A 21,483-nucleotide genomic window follows, 5' to 3' on the forward strand; every position below is an offset into this window, starting at 1 on the left:
ACCTCTTCTGGCTTTGCCCTCTGACACTTAAAGATATGTATCACCATGCTTTGGACCTTGTGTAAAGAAATCCTTATCAGGCTTGGGAACCTGTGGTAAAGAAACCCACTGGTGGCTGCTGTTGCACAACTATCGAGCGTGGCACATATGGCGATGAAGATGCTGGTTCTCTCACCAGCAGTGGTTAAGCCACCATGGACCATAACAACACATTTACACACTCTCTCATCTGTTCGTTTGACCCAAAAACTATGCGAACACAAAATATGTTAGAGTTTAAACTGGAATTAAACTAGCATGTCAACAGTGTTGCACAATAAAAAGACACACTCAGAATTCTCTAAAGCATGAATACTTTCCAAAAAATGCCACACAGACTGCTATGAACTTCCCAAAACTTACACAAAGTGAAAATGGTGTAGTGTTGCACCTGTTATACAACAATTTTACTACTGTGAAGTCTGGTGCCTTGGTAATGCACAGTTAAATTTTGAGCTTTATAAACGGTTTAATCCTGCAGTTGTCATACCAGAAAAATAGGACAAAATACATTGTGATGAGAAAAGGCATACTTCTTTTTAATGTTTTTCAAGTTGCTCCAACTCCACCTCTCTTCCTAACCAGGACTCTTGATATTAACTTCCCAGAGAGTACTTAGCAACAGTACAAAGTAATAAATGATATCAGATGTAATTTGAGTACCAGTGGGATACGAGTGTATTTTACTACACTCCTGGAAATGGAAAAAAGAACACAGTGACACCGGTGTGTCAGACCCACCATATTTGCTCCGGACACTGCGAGAGGGCTGTACAAGCAATGATCACACGCACGGCACAGCGGACACACCAGGAACCGCGGGGTGTTGGCCGTCGAATGGCGCTAGCTGCGCAGCATTTGTGCACTGCCGCCGTCAGTGTCAGCCAGTTTGCCGTGGCATACGGAGCTCCATCGCAGTCTTTAACACTGGTAGCATGCCGCGACAGCGTGGACGTGAACCGTATGTGCAGTTGACGGACTTTGAGCGAGGGCGTATAGTGGGCATACGGGAGGCCGGGTGGACGTACCGCCGAATTGCTCAACACGTGGGGCGTGAGGTCTCCACAGTACATCGATGTTGTCGCCAGTGGTCGGCGGAAGGTGCACGTGCCCGTCGACCTGGGACCGGACCGCAGCGACGCACGGATGCACTCCAAGACCGTAGGATCCTATGCAGTGCCGTAGGGGACCGCACCGCCATTTCCCAGCAAATTAGGGACACTGTTGCTCCTGGGGTATCGGCGAGGACAATTCGCAACCGTCTCCATGAAGCTGGCCTACGGTCCCGCACACCGTTAGGCCGTCTTCCGCTCACGCCCCAGCATCGTGCAGCCCGCCCCCAGTGGTGTCGCGACAGGCGTGAATGGAGGGACGAATGGAGACGTGTCGTCTTCAGCGATGAGAGTCGCTTCTGCCTTGGTGCCAATGATGGTCGTATGCGTGTTTGGCGCCGTGCAGGTGAGCGCCACAATCAGGACTGCATACGACCGAGGCACACAGGGCCAACACCCGGCATCATGGTGTGGGGAGCGATCTCCTACACTGGCCATACACCACTGGTGATCGTCGAGGGGACACTGAATAGTGCACGGTACATCCTCACCGTCATCGAACCCATCGTTCTACCATTCCTAGACCGGCAAGGGAACTTGCTGTTCCAACAGGACAATGCACGTCCCCATGTATCCCGTGCCACCCAACGTGCTCTAGAAGGTGTAAGTCAACTACCCTGGCCAGCAAGATCTCCGGATCTGTCCCCCATTGAGCATGTTTGGGACTGGATGAAGCGTCGTCTCACGCGGTCTGCACGTCCAGCACGAACGCTGGTCCAACTGAGGCGCCAGGTGGAAATGGCATGGCAAGCCGTTCCACAGGACTACATCCAGCATCTCTACGATCGTCTCCATGGGACAATAGCAGCCTGCATTGCTGCGAAAGGTGGATATACACTGTACTAGTGCCGACATTGTGCATGCTCTGTTGCCTGTGTCTATGTGCCTGTGGTTCTGTCAGTGTGATCATGTGATGTATCTGACCCCATGAATGTGTCAATAAAGTTTCCCCTTCCTGGGACAATGAATTCACGGTGTTCTTATTTCAATTTCCAGGAGTGTATTTTACCCACACCTCCACTGTCGTCATCGTTTAGGGCCTTATATGATCACATTGCAAAACCAAATTAGTTTTTTAGGTGGTCTTCCACATAAAAACAGTTTAAAAGAGTTTTTAGAAGACTTTTTTGTAAAAATGAGCTAAAATAGCCATTCTCATCATTTTTACAAAAATGTCAACTTTGGCCTGAATTCGTGAACTATTGGAAAGTAGTAGGAGGATGAAAGATTATATTCTGAGACCTTGTACTGGCAAGTTATTTCATGCAAAGTTTCATGTTTATCCTGCAATTACTTTCTGAAATATAAAATGCCAAACTTCATATTTTTTCCAAGTATCTATTTTTTAACTGACTTTGCTTCACATTATCCATAAGAAAATTACTCAAGAAATCTTTATTACTACTTCACTTCAGAGAGCACAAAAAGTTGTACAAAACAGCCTACTTTTATTTCTTTCAAGAAAATATTGCCAGACATATTATGTCGCAAAGATGTTGAAAACTCAGGGGCACGTTTTCAATAGCTGTGCTATAGTGTCAAACAAATGACTATAGCTCTCTTGGTATTATACTGGCGAAAGTAAAATTAAGCTAATGTTCATTGGGAATGTGTGAACTTCAGCAAAATCTGTGACGGTCATACTGGAACCTCTAGGCCACTTGGCATACAATAACCCTGTTTCCAAACCCGCTATTAAACTACATCTTCAAAAGAAAACTCTGAACTTGGAATAACAGTTGTTTCACACAATGTGCTGAGAATTTTGGCAAACACACCCACCTTGCACACAGCTTCTTCATAGACAATTCTCCATGCAGGATTATTATGCTCTCACTCAGTTGAGATGCCTATAGTCTCCGCAATCTAACAAATTGTTATTCAGCAGTTTTCCATTACTGTATCACAAATTTTGTCAAAGCTTCCTTTGTGGTGACCAACTGGATAGCCAGAGTGCACCTAGTCTTTGGTGCATGTATTTATTTTTTTAAATCCAAAAGTAAATAGTCTTCAATGATGTGCAGAGTTCACTTAAACTTCATTTAAATCTGTTTTGATTTGTGCGCCGGTCCAAACCTCCAAATGAAAATGTTTCCTAACACCATAAAATTCTGTTTTCTAAATTTTCAATCCCAGTCAACTCACTGACCAATTCAGATGGCTGTTAACAATGAACTTTACACTGCACATTGTTGAAATTATGTATACGAGCCTTGGAATAATTAAGCTTATCGAACCATGAAGGTGCAACAAAAATGTTTCATTCTTTCATGGAAATTTACCACACTTATCAAACCACTACGTGGCTTTTCAAACTTGGAAAGAAAAGTCCAGATGTGAGGAAGAAGATGGTGTCCAGAAGCTCCTGATAAATTAACTGTGAGTGGGGAGGGGAAGGAGAGGGGGAGTATATCACAATAATGACTTTTCTTTCCTCTCAGCCAAGCTATGTATCATTAAAAGCAGTTAAGGAATTAAAGAAGTTAAAGTTACCTACAAATTATACATAAACCAGACTGCAGTTGTTAGTTTCAAAGGACATGAAAGGGAACACTTATTTCAGATGTGTGGGAGACAGGGTTGTACCTTATCTCCAATGTTAGACTGGGCAAGCTGTGAAGGAAATAAGGAGAAATTTGACAAAGGAACTGAAGTTCATTGAGAAGAAATAAAAACTATTGAGGCTTGCTAATGAAATCCTAAGTCTGTTAGAAATGGCAAAAGGACTTTGAAGAGCAGTTAAAAAGAGAGGACAGTGCCTTGAAGAGATACAAGATGAACAACAACAGACGCTAAACACGGGCAATGAAATGTAGTAAATTTCAAATCTAGTGATACTGAGAGAATTAGAGTAAGAAATGACACACAAAAAGTAGTAGATGATTTTTGATATGTGGGCAGCAACATAGCTCATTATGAACAAAGTAGAGGTGATATAAAATGCAGACTGAAAACAGCATGAAAAGCTCTTCTGAAAAAGAGCAATGTGTCGACATCTAAGATAGATTTAGGTATTAGAATGTCTTTTCTGGATGTATTTGTCTCTAGTGTAGCTTTGTAAGAATGTGAAATGAAGCAGTTAACACAAGAAGAGAATAGAAACTTTTGAAATGTGGTGTTATAGAAAATTGCTAAAGATTAGATGCGTAGAGCGAATAACAAATGAGGAGGTACTGTACTGTACTGAACTGAACTAGAGAGAAAACAAATTTACGGTGCAATATGGCTAAATGAGGTAACAGAGTAATATAACACTTCCTGAGATATCAAGGAATTGTCTGTTGGATAACAATGGGGAGTGTTGGAAATAAACATTGAAGAGGGAGACCAGGGCGTCCCTGACTGCAGTAGGGAGGTTCAAATGGATATAGGCTGCACAATATTTAGGCGTTTAAGATATTTGCACAGAGTGGATTAACATGGAAATTTGCATCAAAGCTGGTTTCAGGCTGAAGACACACAACACCACCACATGTAGCTTGAAACTCTCCCTACTGAGTCTTAAGCATTGTGATGGTTTCTTTAGTTTATTCACAAAATGTTCAAATGTGTGTGAATTCCTGGGGGACCAAACTGCTGAGGTTATCGGACCGTAGACTTACATACTACTTAAACTAACTTATGCTAACAACAACACAAACACCCATGCCTGAGGGAGGACTCAAACCTCCCGCAGGAGTAGCCACGCAGTCCGTGACATGGCGCCTCAAACTGCGCGGCCACTCCAAGCGGCGTTAGTCTATTCCCTATCAGACAATACAACTTAACATTAGTAGTTACTGAGGTCAGCAACATTAATTAGAAATGAGCAGTTACAAAGGGGAAGAAAGTTATCACAAATGTTTCCTCACGGATGGCATTACTAGTCTGGTGTACAATAGTATTTGACATGTCTATACTGTGGAAGAATGCCACATTACAGAACATAATACTTCTCATTACTTGTTACTTCTCAGTATCTCCTTCCAGATTTGCTACTATTATTGTTAGACCAAAAAAATCAATTTGTGTTATTGAACAAAGCTAAATTCGAACTAACTCACAAGAGCACCTCTATGAAATCTGGATTTTTAGAACATAAAGATCATTAATATCAGTAAATTTCATTTATGTATCTATCTCAACACACTCACTGTCCTCACTCTCACAAAATCAACTGCCTCTTGGTGAAACTACTATGTTACATTACAGTAAAATCATACAATGGAAAATCCATTGTGGACTAATGACAATATTATGAAAAGAACATATTGATACCATGTAGTGATGTTGAGTCACAGACAGGCACTAAAAAGGACTGCTAAACAAGTAAGCTTTTGGCCTGAAGGCCTCCTCCTGAATTATAGATTGCGCGCGCACACACACACACACACACACACACGCACGCACACGAGCATGCAAATGCAACTCTCACAAACATGACCACTGTCTCTGGCTGTCAAGGCCAGACCGCGGAGACAGTGGTCGTGTGTGTGAGTTGTGTTTGTGTGTATGTTGCCTAATTCAGGAGGAGGCCTTTTGGTTGAAAAGCTTACTTGTTTAGTAGTCTTTTTGTTGTACCTGTCTACAACTCAACAAATGGCTCTGAGCATTATGCGACTCAGCTTCTGAGGTTATCAGTTGCCTAGAACTTAGAACTAATGAAACCTAACTAACCTAAGGACATCACACACATCCATGCCTGAGGCAGGATTCGAACCTGCGACCATAGCGGTCGCCCGGTTCCAGACCGTAGTGCCTAGAACTGCACGGCCACTCCGGCCGGCTACAACTCAACATCTCCACTATATGGTGATCAGCAATCTATCCTTTTTGTAATATTGTACAGTAAAATGATGCTTGTCTTGCTGAAATCAGGCAGGATGTATATTCAGTCACTTCATATAAAAGGCTCTCTGTCCCACAAATGTCATCTCTCGCAACTAATGTGTACATTCATTGAACCTTTAATCAGTCAGCTTAACAAGTGGATCTCACTGCCATCATAACATTAATTTGGCTGTTCTGCCACTTTTAATTTAAGGGGTTTTTAGGACATTATCCATGGAAAGAAACCACTTATGACACAGCACTGCTTTACTGTCCAGACACAAATAACTGTCTTAGCGTAGAAGAAATACACTCATGCACATGCTCTGTTTAACCAAATATACTAGATCCACTGTTACAAACAATTTTACACTCTGCAGGCTGAACTAAAAATTATAAAGGTAATAAACTATGCTATCTCTCATCAGATTATCCAAGGTAATTTTGATCTTTGTTATGAGAACTATGAAAATTTATTTGTGGCTGTAATGTGTGTGTTACACATCTTTTAAGTTTTTGGTATTTGACAAGAGATACAAAGCACACTGAAACACCTCACCACACCTAGGTCACAAAACATGCAATGGAGAAAGATTAGTTTGACATATTTCATAAGAAAATGCCTGCACAAAGGAATCAACATGGGTTCCAAAAACAATGATCGTATGAAACCCAGCTTGCTCTGCTCCTCCACAAGACCCAGAAACCAGTAAATATCAGTGTCTAGGTTTGAGTTGCTTGCCTTGCTAAAGGTGCTTGGTTCAGTTCTGCATTGCCATTTAATGGTCGAAATAAGACCATACAGAATATCAGACCAGCAGTGCAATTGGAGTGACGATTTCCAGCAAATAAAACACAGAATGTCATTCTAATCAGAGAGAAATCTTCAGGAACAAAAGTAACTTAAGGTTTACCCCAAGAGTGTGTTACCTAGCCAAACATTTTCACAATATATACAAATGACCTTGTGGATAACTTCAGAAATACCATGAGGCATTTTGCATACAATGCTGTTGTTTACAGGGAGGCCGCAACACTAGAAAATTGTAACAGAATGCAGGACGACTTGCAGATGATTGACGCTTGGTGCAGTGCGTGACAACTGACCCCCAACATTCACAAATGTAATGTATTGCATAAATAACACACACACACACACACACACACAATATCTAGAAGTATACATACAGAGCAATTTAAAGTAATTTAAAGTGGACCACATAAAACTAATCACAGGAAAGGCAGATGCCACACAGATTCATTGCAAGAATCCTCAGGAAATGTAGTCCTACAACAAAGGAGGTATCTTACAAAACCCTTGTTTGACCAATATTTGAATATAGTTCATCAGTATGGGATCTGTACCAAGAAGCATTCATAGGAGAAGTAGAGAAGATTCAAAGAAGAGCAGTGCGTTCCATCACATGTTCAGTTAGTAACAATGAAAGCATCATGAAGATGATCAATTCCAGTGGCACAGCAGCAAGAGAGGCAATGTGGTTTAAAGTTAAAAGTTCCAAGGGAGTATGTTTGAGAAGAGTCTACAAATATAGTGCTTCCTTCTATGTATATCTCACAAACGGCTCATGAAGATAAAATTAGAGATATCTGAGCCCACACGGAGGCTTACCGGCAGCTATTCTCCTCGCCAACCACTTCCGACTGGAACAGGAAAGGCAGGAAATGACAGTGGTACACAAAGTACCCTCTGCCCCACACAACAAGGTGGCTTGCAGAGTACAGATGCAACAATGGATTTAGAAGAGTCTGGCATATTATTTGATACACATAAAGCATATTTACAACAAGTTGAGAGCTTCACAGAGAGTGGGAGTTTAGTGTACTTTGTTAACGGTATTCATTTTGTAAATAATTTAGGTTTATTTTCAGTTTTAGGTTCTTCAGTCAGAGAACTTATCTATTTCTGAACCAGTTTCAATTTGCATCATAATGCAACAAATGATAAGAAATTCCTAGAGAATTACAGGGCCAAAGATAATATGTTCATAAAAGATGCACACACTTAAACAAAATATAGTGACTTGAAAGAGAACTACAAAACACATTTAGGTACCTAACACATGTGAATATTTACATACTGACAAGAAGACTGTATCTGAAATTTACTGAGATTGATAGATCTGTAGTGTAAATGTGGACAGTATGAGGACTGATGACACTACATGCACTAGAGGTCACATATTCACATATGTAACCATTATAATATAAACAGCAGCACATGAAACACTTTCATTCATTAAAATTGTTGTGCTAAATACATTTTTACTGAACTAATATTCATTAATACCAGAAAACTGTATGAGAGACAAGACTGTAATAGTTGCTACACTGATAAGCCAAAACATTATGAACACTGCCCACCGTGATGGTCAATGTCACCTGATGGCGTCGCGGGCACGTGGCGTGCAAACAAAAGTATGTAACGAGAGCAGGCACCGATGGGGGATCACCCTAGCAAAGATATTAGCTGCAAATGGGGAAATCCATCGAGAGAAGTGACTTTGACAAAGGACAGATTATTATTACACAGATCCTGTGAACGAGTATCTGGAACATGACAAAGTTTGTCAATTGTTCACTTGCTACTGTAGTGAGCATCCATGGAAAGTGGTAGAAGGATAGCGAAACTATCACTGGGCATTAAATGGTTGGACATCCACGACTCTTCACAAAATGTGGTGCTCGAAGGCTTGTCTACTTGGTAAAGTAGAGTAAATGAAGATCTGTGGCATCTCTGCCACAAGAGCACATTGCTGGTACTCAAAAAAGTGTTTCGGAGCACACCATTCACTGTACGTTGTCGAACGTGGAACTCTGCAGCAGACCACCCATACATGTTCACATGTTGACCGAACGTCGACCGACACCATCAATTATGATTGCAGTGGACACCAGACCATTGGGATTCGACAGTTGACCAGTGGAAACGTGTCAGACCTACGGGTGAATCACATTTCTGTTACACTACGTCGATGGTCGTATCCATATCTGCCGTGATCAAGGTGAATAGCGACTCAAAATGTGCAGGTTGCCATGGTCACAGGCCAATGTGAGCAGTGTTATACAATGGGAGATACACTCCTGTGCTTGCATGGGACCTGTGGTAGTAATCTAACAAAAGCTGACAGCTGCGAACCATCTGTATCCCGTCACGGTTGACACCTTTCCTGACAGCGATGCCATCTTTCAGCAGTATAGTTGTCTGTGTCAGTCAGAACCCTGCTCCAGTGGTTTGAGGAGCATTATGGTGAACTCATGTTGATGTCTTGGAAACCAAATTCCTCTGATGTAAATCCTATGGAACCCATCTGGGTTGCTACAGGCACCATCATCATGTACGCAAATCAGTGGCCCATTATTTACACTAATTACATGACCTATGCATAGGCATCGAATGCCACATACCTCCAGAAACCTACCAACAAACTGTTGGATTCTTGATTCTCAGAATCAGTGATTATTTCATTCCAAAGATGGACAAACAAGCTGTTAAGCGAATCATAATGTTTTGGCGCACCAGTGCATATATACATATGACTGAAAGCAGATTACAATATCAGTCTCAACTAAAAATAAAACCATCTGTAGTAAAGGTAAAAATAAAAACAGTCTAGATCACATAAAAACATTTACTGCAATGGTGACCGCAGTTGACATTTGTCTTTCAACGGACGGTACCTGCTCTGTTCAACACCTCTGCCTGCCTCCATTCAAGAATGGTCTGAAGCTAGTCACCAAATAGACAAACCGGTCACCATTGCAATAAATGTTTTTAAGATCCAGACTTTTTTAATTTTTAACTTCAAAATTTTGCGCTAGGATGGCCATTAATTATTAAAAAATAATTAATTATGGCTTTCATTAATCTACATAAGAGACAACAAATACATTAAAATAATGTGTGCTGCCACAAAATTTTGATTCTAGGCTGTGAAACACCTCATCAAAATTGGTTTCAACATATGAAAATGTAAGCAACACACGACTGATTCAGACAGATAACAAAATTTACAGATAACTCTGGAGGACATTGAGTACAACCCTGCAGCTTGGTGGTACCTGTAAGAATACCTCTATACTTGAGAGAACTCAGTTTCCCTGTATTATAAATACAAATGAAACAAAAACAAATATATATATATATATATATATATAATCTAAATACAGATTGAACTAATTTACATTCACACACAGAGCTATTATGTGAAAACAAAGAGCGTATGAAACAACAAACTTTGCATATGGCATCAACCTGTTTGTCCACGTCCTCCACTCGTTCCGTATCATCAGCAGTGAGTTACAACATTTATTACTGCCACAGCCCTGCAGCAACCACCACCACCACCACCACCACCACCAAAATAAAATTCTACATGGAACTTAAGTTTTGAATCAAAAAGCATTATATACGCACAGACAATATAAACCACAATAAAATTCTACTAAAACATCCATTTAAGTGCAGTTTGTAAAGTGCTTAATCAAGTTTAAATCAACTGTCAGGTAATTAAAGCAACAATGGTCTCATGACTAGAGTACATTCATTTCAAGCAATATACGCAGATCCATCAAATTGAAACATGGTTCTATTTTGAAGCCATTAAACGATATTAACTTTGAAATATAAATATTATTTGCAACCAAAAAAGCAAAACTGTTTGTAATAAATAGAAATGTTTTCATGTAATAAGTGTTAATTATTAACAGAACTCAAACAAAGAATCCCAGTGACACAGTAACCATATAAAATGGGATCAATATTACAGAGAGCGCAAACAATTTAAGAAAACCAAAAAGCAGTGGAGAGGTATATTGAGAGAGACTAATACATTGCATCTCGGATTTTTCCCTTACATTTTAAATCTGCATTTCAATGAATTTATTATGCCAACAAATTAACAAATGAGGGATATGATGATTTGCTTCTAGTCAGCTGTTAATCTCCTATAGTATATAAATATATTTATGAACTGCTAAAATACCAAAGGATTTTGAATTGTTTTAAATTCATTCTAGGGGTTTATAGTATATAAAATGGCTTACTACGAGGTACCAAAACAGTTTTTACAAATGTCACTGTGAGGCATTGTGTACATGAAAATATTCTCTTCACTTGTGGGAACTATATTGCTAGGCATTATAGGATATGTTTATGGATTCATAAAATAGTTGTACTATATGAATTGTGTGTCCCCTTTAACAGCAGGTAAGTACCTGAATAACTCATGAGATAGTATACACATTATCATAACGTATCTAGAGGAACACCATTCACAGTTTTTGGCGTCCTCAGTAAACTAACGAAAAATACACCATTAACTTATGTATCATAAAACCTGAGCAGGAAATGTACACAAACATTTGGCATATGACAATGAAATTAAAGAGACAATATGGGAAGACTGAAATCTTGTTTATGAAGTGGAAATTATGGCACTCCGAAAAGAAAACTCCTCCAAAATAGCTACTGCGCAAAAAACATTGAACTCTTATGGCATTTTTTAAATCCAATAAAAGTGTTTGCTGTATCTACCTTTGAACTGCAAAAAGAAGAAAACTGAAAATAAATGAGTAATGAAGACACTAGGTAAAGAGCCTTATTTGAAACAGAGCCTTTTTCTAAGAACAGCCAGAAATTAAAGATTAGAGCACAATACCATACCACAAAAATATAGTAGCAAGATTTAAATATACAGGAAAATGACATTGTTACGAAAAATAGCACACAGAGCCACACCAACTTTCACATTTTGCTAACACGCAGTAAAAGCATGCATTTTCTATTGACTCCAAACAAATTGCTCTAAAAAATAAAAACTAATAAATACAGGATATATACAACCAAACTGAAATGATGATGTATAATAAAGCCTACTACATTTTACCCCTTTAGTGCAAAGAATTACAAGCCAATGCAACACGGACAAAGCAACTGTCAACACAAGTCACTCTGAGAGGTTAATGGTACATAAGATTTATTACAGAGGAGTAGTAACAAGATTATAAAATTGCACCCCAGATATCAATTCTAGTACTTACCGAATGATGACGTCGATGGCCTTTATAAGAGGGTCTGCGTGAATTCTGACGAGTTAGTGAAGAATGACGCACCTACAAGGTGCAATTTGGCAGCACAAGATAGATGTAAAACATGTATCAAAAAGACAAGAAAACATATGTTCTAAGCCATGAAAGTATGTAAACATATAAAATGAGAGATACTCATGAAGGAGATTAAAAACTTCAGAACTGAAAAGCAGAAAAATGGTCTAATAAAAATGTCTGGTCAAAAGAAAATGAAATCTAAAAGCAAATTAAAGGCACATTATATTACAACAAAAGAAAGATGATTATGGGGTATGAAGAGAAATGGTTGCAACAATTTTTTTAATGGCTACTCTAACAAATGCATAAAAATTGTGAAACAGATCATGCTACTCTTGTCACAATTATCTATACCTTTATTACCTAAGATCAACTTAATGAAGCAGCTCTTCTTTCATACATACATTCATTCACTGACATTAACTGCACCTCCACCTCTCATTTCCACAAAGCAAAAATGATTATAAGATGTTCTCATGACTGCACAAAATAAAATGAAAGTATTTGGTAACAAAATTAAAAGGAACACTACATAAAGAAAGACCACACTACAAAACTGATTGCACCAAAATTACAACTGGACACTGACAGCCGATCTCCAAATAATATCTTCTAAAACTTTTGTAAAACAAAAAAATAAAATGTGTCAGTATCACCAAATGTTGCAATATCTTAACAGATGTTAAAATAAGCAAGGCATTTTACTGAAAAGTACAACAACAAAAAAGAACTGAAAAAGAACAAAAAGAAATTTCCTTAACAGTGATATTAAGATATGTAAACTTACAGAAGCTCTATCTAATAACCATTATAAATAAGTGAACATTCATTCAAACAAGTTATGAATTGACTTTAATGTTAGACTGTGTTTATGCACACAGTTTGGAATGTTCATAGGTGTAACACTGTGAGACAAAAGTTCACAAAACTGCTTCAGAGAATTAGCAATTATAGGTTTGGTAAAACACTTACAAATTTACAAATACGAGTTGCAGGAGATGTTCTCAAACATCTGAAAATCTCTTTACTATTTTAATTTATTTTGAAGACAATGAGTAGCATCCCTATGGAAAGAGATCCTTCCATTCCCTTCAACGCATATAGGAAAATATCTAACAAGAAAACAATTTCATCTTACAAGACCATTTCACTGTACATCAAACTTTTAAAGCAGTTTCTCAAAACTGCTACTTCGGTACATTTTAATTTCACCTGTATCATACATTTACCCCTTCCATCACTATTGCACACCAAATTATGCTTTGAACTGATGTCTTGTTTGTCAGTCTACCCATAGAGAAAATTATTTTCTGCAACTCCATTTTCCACGAAAAGGACAGAACAGCATCCTCCCGAATCAACTTTATTCTACTACACAGAATTCCGATAGTGATCCACAAAAGTTACAACAATTCAGTAAGAAGTTAGTGCTACTACATATTCTACAAATTATGGAACAAAATTAATGGTGAAGGTTCTTTAATGCCTTAAATAATGACAGTGCATGTAAGTGATATAAAATACATACCTAATAAACAAAGGAAGGATAAAATATACAATTCAGTAAAATACATTTCGTACTCTCAATGCAAAAAATTAAAATTTGTCCTGTTACATGAGAAGAATGTTTAAAAAATAAACACTTTCACTTTCACCGTCTGTCATGATAACTACAAACATTAAATCAAATACATCTGGGTTATGATTAAACACAATGATATTCATTTAATCATTAATGATTTGTACAAAGGTCATAACACTGTGAAACTAAAAGTCTTAAAAAAATGAAAACAAAATTGGTAATTTTCATAATTGATGGCATGTCTTCGGAACAGTGATCTCTTTCACCAGTTTAAATAAACACCATCTGGATCACAGCTTTTCATTACTGACTACTGGTTTCAATCAGTGCTGCAGATCACCTTCACATCTGCATCACAATGTGCAGTTTGTCAACAGTGGTGTTGACAAACTTCACTAGTGGCATCAGACCTGAAGGTGATCTGCATCATAGATTGAAACTGGTGGTTGTAACAAAAAGTTGTGATCCAGATGGTGTTTGTTTATTAATTATAAATAAGTATTCCCTTTACTTTTTAGTTTTCTAAATCTATTAGTAATTTAGGTAGAATTAAAATTTCAACACTTACTCTTGGGAAAGGGTCAATCAACTTTGTGCGTTCTCTAGGCTTTCTAGCTGATTCTGGTGCACAAACTGCCACAAGAGGTAGTTTGTAAGACTCATCTTTCAGTTTTGTTACAATATCATTTATTAACTCAATGAGGAGGTCAGAATGGTGCTTTGGCAGCAGATTTTGCTCCACCTAAGCAGAAAAGTAGCATTTTGATTTACAAAACCAAACAATAACATCTTACACACACACACACACACACACACACACACACACACACACACACACACACACACACACACACAGGGCAATGCACATACACTGATTGTGGCAGTACCGCATATACATGGTATAAAAGGGCAGTGCATTGACTGAGCTGTCATCTGTACTCAGGTGATTCACATGAGAAGGTTTATGATGTGATTATGGTCATGTGAAGGGAATCAATATATTTTGGATGCAGAATGGTAGTTGTAGTCAGATGCTTGGGAAATTCCATTTCGGAAATCATTAGGGAATTAAATATTCTGAGATCCAAAGCATCAAGAGTATGCAGAGAATACCAAATTACAGCCATTACCTCTCACCAAGGACAACACAGTAGCCAATGGCCTTCACTTAACGAACGAGAGCAGTGATGTATGCATAAAGTTGTCAGTGCTAACAGACAAACTGTGTGAGATAACCACAAATACCAATATGGCACGTACAACGAACATATCCGTTAAGACACTGCGGTGAAATTTTGCATTTTATGGGCTATCGCACCAGATGACCGACGCAAATGACTTTGCTAACAGCACATTGCCTGCAGCTCCTGTTCAGAGCTCAAGACAACATCGGTTGGACCCTAGATGACAGGAAAACTGATCGGGTCAGACTAGTCCCGATTTCAGTTGGTGAGAGCCAATGGTAGGGTTCAAGTGTGGCACAGGTTGTCAACAAGGCACTATGCAAGCTGGTGATGGCTCCATAATGGTGGGCCATGTTTACATTGAATGGATTGCGTTCTCTGGCCCAACTGAACCAATCACTGACTGGAAATGGTTATGTTTGTCTATTTGATGAGCATTTGCAGACGTTCATGGACTTCATATTCTCAAACAAAGATGTAATTTCACCGGACCACAGTTGTTTGCAACTGGTTTAAAGAACATTCTGGACAATTTGAGCATATGATTTGGCCATCCCGATCACCTGACACAAATCTTGCAGCACGGCTCAATATTTATGCAGGGAACTTCCAACGACATATTGAGTCCATGCCATGTTCAGTTGCTGGACTCTGCTGAGAATAAGGAGGTCTGACACGATATTAGGAGATATCCCATACCCTTTGTTACCTCAGTGTATGTAACTGGACGATCAATAATCAAAACCAAACATGGATGAACCAGCCACTCTGTAACATACTAAAAGCTCAATATGAAAGCTTACGCGGGAGTGCAGACTGAACACAAAACCTGAAAACGTCCAACATATTTATCTGTCAACTGAAACAGAGGGCAGATTACAATGCAACATTATTGCCACCTTCTTAGCAGAATATAAGAAACACAATGCAAGAATGTGCAACACTGAAATGTTTTCCTCACAGACATCACAAATGGATGGCGCAGCCTGCAATAGCAGACAACTATGTGTGAGGGGCCTCTGTTATATAAGGAGACAGGTTACGTAACTTCTTTCCTTGCTGGTGATTGGAAGGGGAACATAACACTGGATTGTTGCTTTCATCATGCAGCTTGTTGCCCCTCACTTCCAGCCATGTTTCCTCCCATTTACGCAATAGCTTGAGGTGCTGCCACAACACTTAAGTCTTTCATCTTTTTGAGACCACCTTATCGACTGTATCATATTACACATTTCCGCCTTTCTCCGTGTTTCCTGGTCCCCCATTGTTTTAGTAGTAGGAGGGAGTCCTATACATTTTGGACCATTTTCTCTCCTAGGTGGACCTGCTCTAGGGCTTGAAGATACTAGTGGAACCTGTTCCCTCTATCACACCTCATCTGCTCCATTAATTTTACGTTACCTACAACCTAACATTATGCATTAGAGCACTTTATCCACGTGGCAAGCCTGCTCAAGTAGTGCTCGCTGCCCATCACTTGGTTTACATGTGTTGTGGAAGCACACAGCCACAAGTTTATGCGCTTGGTGTCACGCAGACTGCACTAATTGAGTGGCATGCACTCACAGGACAGCCCTGCCATGCAGCTATGGGAACACTACACACCTTTGTTACTATGTAGAGGCACTAATGGGCCTAGCAAGTGTTGAATGCATTTAAAATTAGAATTTCTTTTTAGCTGTCGATTTGATATCTTTTCTACAGAGACTGCATACGCTCCATACCTTATATTCACCAAATATTACCACAGCGACTGAGATTGATTACGTATAATGAAAATGAAATTGATAATTGAATACTGGATGTCACTGATGGTTTTTGGCTTAGCTGTGGAACAGTATATTTGCATAAATGAATAGCTGATGAGATAATGCTCACATTCAGTTAACAGCTAGAATTGCACTGACATTGATACTATTTCTGACAGAACAAATGAAACATATTTTGATTGAGGGGCATGACAACTGATTACAACTGTCAATTTAGTTTATAATCAACAAAAAACTTCAATCCAGCAATACTGTATAGGCTCTTGTGAGTAAATCAGGGAAGTGAATTAACAGGACTTATTACAGTTCACATTATCAATTCCACTGACTGGAAAGATGAAGGAAGAGCAAGGCATAGTGGCAAGCAGAGATGGATTTTATTTGAATAAATTTCTGCCTGGATAATCATCTGAATAAACAGATCATTCAAATAAGTCTATTCACTAATAAAATACGCATGGGGAAAGGGGTTATTCCATCTGTGAATAGAAATAATTATCCGTTACTTATTATTCATGACTTAAATAATGAATAACGTAGCATACTATTGCATTTTCTTTGTTTACTTCTTGCACAGGATTCTACAACGTATGTTACCTTGGATCTATGCAGTTTCTATTTGATACATAACTTATTAATGGTTAGCACAGAAATGTGCCTCAGTGTGCACACAAGTGTCAAGGTAAGTTATTACACTTTATAAAGCTGAAGAAGCTAGGTGAGAAAGGTACACATGGTGAATGTAAAGACGAGCTATAGGGGAGGTTGAAAAAGTGGATTTGTTCCAGACTTCAAAGCTGTTGTTGGTTCTTTCATCTCCAATAATGAGAAAAATTGCCAAGTCAAGTTGTACCATGTTTTGGAGTACATGTTGAATTGCAGGCCCCCCTCCAACTGCTTGTACAAGCTGATTCATACGTGGGAGGAAGACAAAGACACACAGGATGCTTAGTAGGGCACAGCACATCTGTACTTGCATTACAGCATAACAAATACAACAAAAAACTGCTTTGCAGGCAGATGGCCTTAGCAGTTACACTATCAACTCCGCACAATTCAACTAAATCTGCACTTGACAGTACTCCCCACCCCCCACCTTCCCGCTAACATCTGGAAGCACTCAATGTAAATAGCCTAAGATGATGAGAATGCAGCCAACAAAAACGATTAAATTGCAGTAACTTCCTTCACTGCACCAATACTGCTAAAACTATCAGATGTGTGTGCCTCATTCATATAATTATGCAATTTGTTCGTGTCTGCAGTGCTACAAAATGAGTGAACCAAGTAAGAACTTATTGGTTGCTAATGACTAATATCAACAGACTAGCTCTAAAATCTTCTAAACATTTGTGGAATGTTGCTGGATATCCAAAGTTACCCAAAAGTGTTTCAGTATCAACTCAGTAATTTTTCTATTGTAAAATAGAATAGTTTTACAATCGAACATGCGTCTATGCAGTTACACAGAGCTTTGAGGATGAATAATTTCGGAAGAGACACTTTGTCTAGGGTTTATAATATTGCAGCACATTGCAACTTTATCAAGAAAGTGTCAGGACAGAACCGGACGACTTTATCCGTCTTTAAACACCAACCGTGATTATTGCAGCAATGCCTTGCCCACAATTTAAAAACAAATAGTTCACCTGTATTGCTCTCTATGACCAAGGGAGGCTTACAAAAGAACACATAATGACAGCAGCCAAATAAATGTCGAAGAAACTGAGTCACGAGTTTCAAATCATGCAATAGTAAAAAACAAAATTTATTTTGAGAGTGATCTGGGAACTGAAACTAATGTGGGATCACAACAAAGTTGCCAGCCAAAAACTAAAACAGAATTGATGATATCTCAATTTTTGCTCAAGAAGGTTCTGATCTGAAACTCTTACACCATTATCCTGAAATAAAGACAAGTTCACAAGATTAAGACACCAATATCCTCTGTGAGCGTGTAGGACATATTTTCTTTAGTTTGTTGCAGTGGCAAATCTTTAAAAATTAAATAAGCTTCCTGCAGAGATGTTTGGGGAAAAAAAACACAGTTGTTCTGAAAATGAATTGAAAAGCAACATAAATTACACTTGTTTAACAAATGACAAATAACTGGAGCAATAAATTTTCTTGGATTGCAGATCTATCTATGACTCCTAACACTTTTTATTCACAAATGACAAATGTTTTTATTCATGTAAATGAATAATACTCTGAATTTTTGTTATTCACAAATAACAATATTGCCCAACTCTGGTGATAAGAAGTGCATCGCACATGTGCATGCTGCAAATTTACAGGCTATGAGGACGTGATCATGAGCGTGTGGCACCTACACGGCCGCGGACAAATGCTCACTTAGCTGGATTATTGCATCTGTCATTTTCAGAAATTTCTGCCAAGGTATACAAAGTGTCATTTTTTCTGTCATATAATGCACCTGCATGTAGACCATTTGGATGGGTTGTGTGCATTAAGGGCTCTGTTGTACACTGTAAATGTATCTGCTAGGTGGGATATAAAGAGACAATCAGGAAAACCACTGAGTAGCCACAGTATTTACCCTATTTTGACCTCTCCATACACGTGATGTTAAAACTGTCAGTAAGGTTATTAAAAAATGAGCTAATAACAGCATTTGTAATCAAAGGTTTGGCTTCATATCTATTCATATTTCGTAGCTTTCATAATATATTCCTAATATTTTTATTGTCCTCCCCATCCCTCACAACTCCTACTTATCCACCACATGGTCTAGAGCAGGGGTCTCCAAACATTTTAGCCTAGCCTAAGGGTCACACTGGCTTGTCCACTAAGCCCCAAGGGCCAAGATGTAGCTACAGTGTGTCTAAGTTTTCTCGACGCCTGATATTCTTGTACTGCTTGGAACTCCTCGGTACAACTCAGAATTTTTTTTTGACCCTTACCACTGCCACCAACATTTACAAGCTGACACTGAAAGGCATAGCAGTAGTTATTATGCAGTGAATTGCTTATTGTTTTACTTTGAGCTGTGGCCTTAATTCCATTTCATATACACTGCTACACATAAACACCACTCACGAAGGCCACTGAATGTGCTTTGATGAAACCTTGTTACTTCTGTGCATTATTAACATCACCACAAGTGGTCGGAACATAGCGCGAACTGCATATGGTATCAGCATTACAGTACATCTTCTCACCACAATATTGCTCGCCATACGGCGCCAATAGCAGTTACCCTTTCATTCCCTGCGGTCACTGCCGGCAAGGTTCAAGAAAATTACATGGAAAAACCACTCATATTAAATCAATTTCTTCAAAAAATTGTTTTGTTAGTCTCAACTGAACAAAAAATATTACACACCAAACATCCAGTCAGCAACCAGAGACTATTTCCTCTAGATCTCACAACTGAAAGTTTGACTACTTTAAAAAAATTTTTTTGGGTCTTGTTTTACTGATTTTGATGTTATTGCATACAATATCAATATTTATAGAAACACTTTTATTGTCAATAAAGAAACACTCACCCTAGAGCTTCAATTGGAAATGGCTGATTTGCTGTGTGGCAATTTTTATAAAGATTAAATATTTAAATTCATCATCGTTGAGTCTTTCACTGACACAGTTTGATCAGTTGCATAATTTCCCTCATGGCTTTTTTTACTGCTTTTGTGACTACTTAACTCTTTGAAAAAAAACATTCACTCACTGTGCGACTCATTCATTATTGGAGGTGCTTGATTAGCAAGGTTTGACTAATATACAGCAGGCTGGATACAATCATGTCTGACCCATTACTGCAGGCCAGACTGTCGATGTTTGCAGGCCAGTGTTGTTCCGCTGGCTGCAGTTTGGAGGCCCCTGGTCTACTGCATGTATTTGTTACAGAGGACCTGCCCATTCACCCAGAGCTGTATGTTTGTTGTTGAATGCTCAGGTAACTGACAATCATTTTTCTATTGTACTTTTATTCCAGTGGTATCTATTCTAAGCTAGAAATAGATAAGTTAGTTAGTTTCATGTTCCATGAATCATTTATATGATAAATCATAATGCTGTAAAATAAGACATTTTATATTCACATTGCAAATTAATTTGTAAATCTGTCTACTTAATGAAAATTTAGAAGTGGTTGTTTTCTAATGTACAGGTGTGAGTTAGTAATTTCTATTCACTACCTTTTACACATCACAATAATAAAAACTACTACTACAGAATAAAAGGTGTTATCAAGAAGAAACTTTTTCACTTTGTTTCCAGATCTTACTTTGCTGTCTGTCAAATATTTTATACCACTTGGTAAGTTATCAAAAATTTTAGTTGCAGCATTGTGCATCCCTTTTGTGCTGAAGACAACATTAATGTGGGTAATGAATGTCTCTTTTCTTTGTGGTACTGTAATTATGCACATCACTGTTCTTTTTCAACTGCAATGGATTATTTACAACAAACTTCATGGTGAGGGTATAAATGCATTGTGAAGCAGGGTCAGAATGCCCATGACTCTTTCTTAAAGAGTAGTTATCCAAGAACATTATTCCATATGATGTTATTGAATGAAAATATGCAAAATATGTTAACTGACTGATTTGTCTCTTCCCAAGATCTGCAATGATTCCAATTGCAAATGTGGCTGAACAAGTTGGTTTAGCAGTTCCAAGCTGTGCTTTTTCGGGTTTAAATTTTCGTCAATATAGACACCTACGAATTTTGAAGTTTCCACCCTATTTATTATTTCTTAACCATGTGTTCCACTTATCATTGACTCCTAAATGTAAAGAACTGAATATGATGTGCATTTTAAAAATTAAGAACAAGCTCATTTGCTGAAAACTGAACAGTAATACTTTTAAGAACATTGTTCACCACATTTTCTG

General features: G+C 38.5%; 1 protein-coding gene across 1 annotated transcript in view; it reads right to left on the reverse strand.

Moving 5' to 3' along the window:
* The window catches only part of LOC126470079 (uncharacterized), a 325,220-nt gene that overhangs the window by 117,915 nt on the left and 185,822 nt on the right, over positions 1-21,483 (reverse strand). The window contains exons 16-17 of the mRNA XM_050097591.1: positions 14,237-14,410; positions 12,021-12,092 (exon numbers count right to left, since the gene is read on the reverse strand). Coding sequence (XP_049953548.1) covers positions 12,021-12,092; positions 14,237-14,410 — 246 coding nt within the window. The remainder of the gene's footprint in view (positions 1-12,020; positions 12,093-14,236; positions 14,411-21,483) is intronic.

This window comes from Schistocerca serialis, chromosome 3 (assembly GCF_023864345.2).
Source record: "Schistocerca serialis cubense isolate TAMUIC-IGC-003099 chromosome 3, iqSchSeri2.2, whole genome shotgun sequence".
Lineage (NCBI taxonomy): Eukaryota > Metazoa > Arthropoda > Insecta > Orthoptera > Acrididae > Schistocerca > Schistocerca serialis.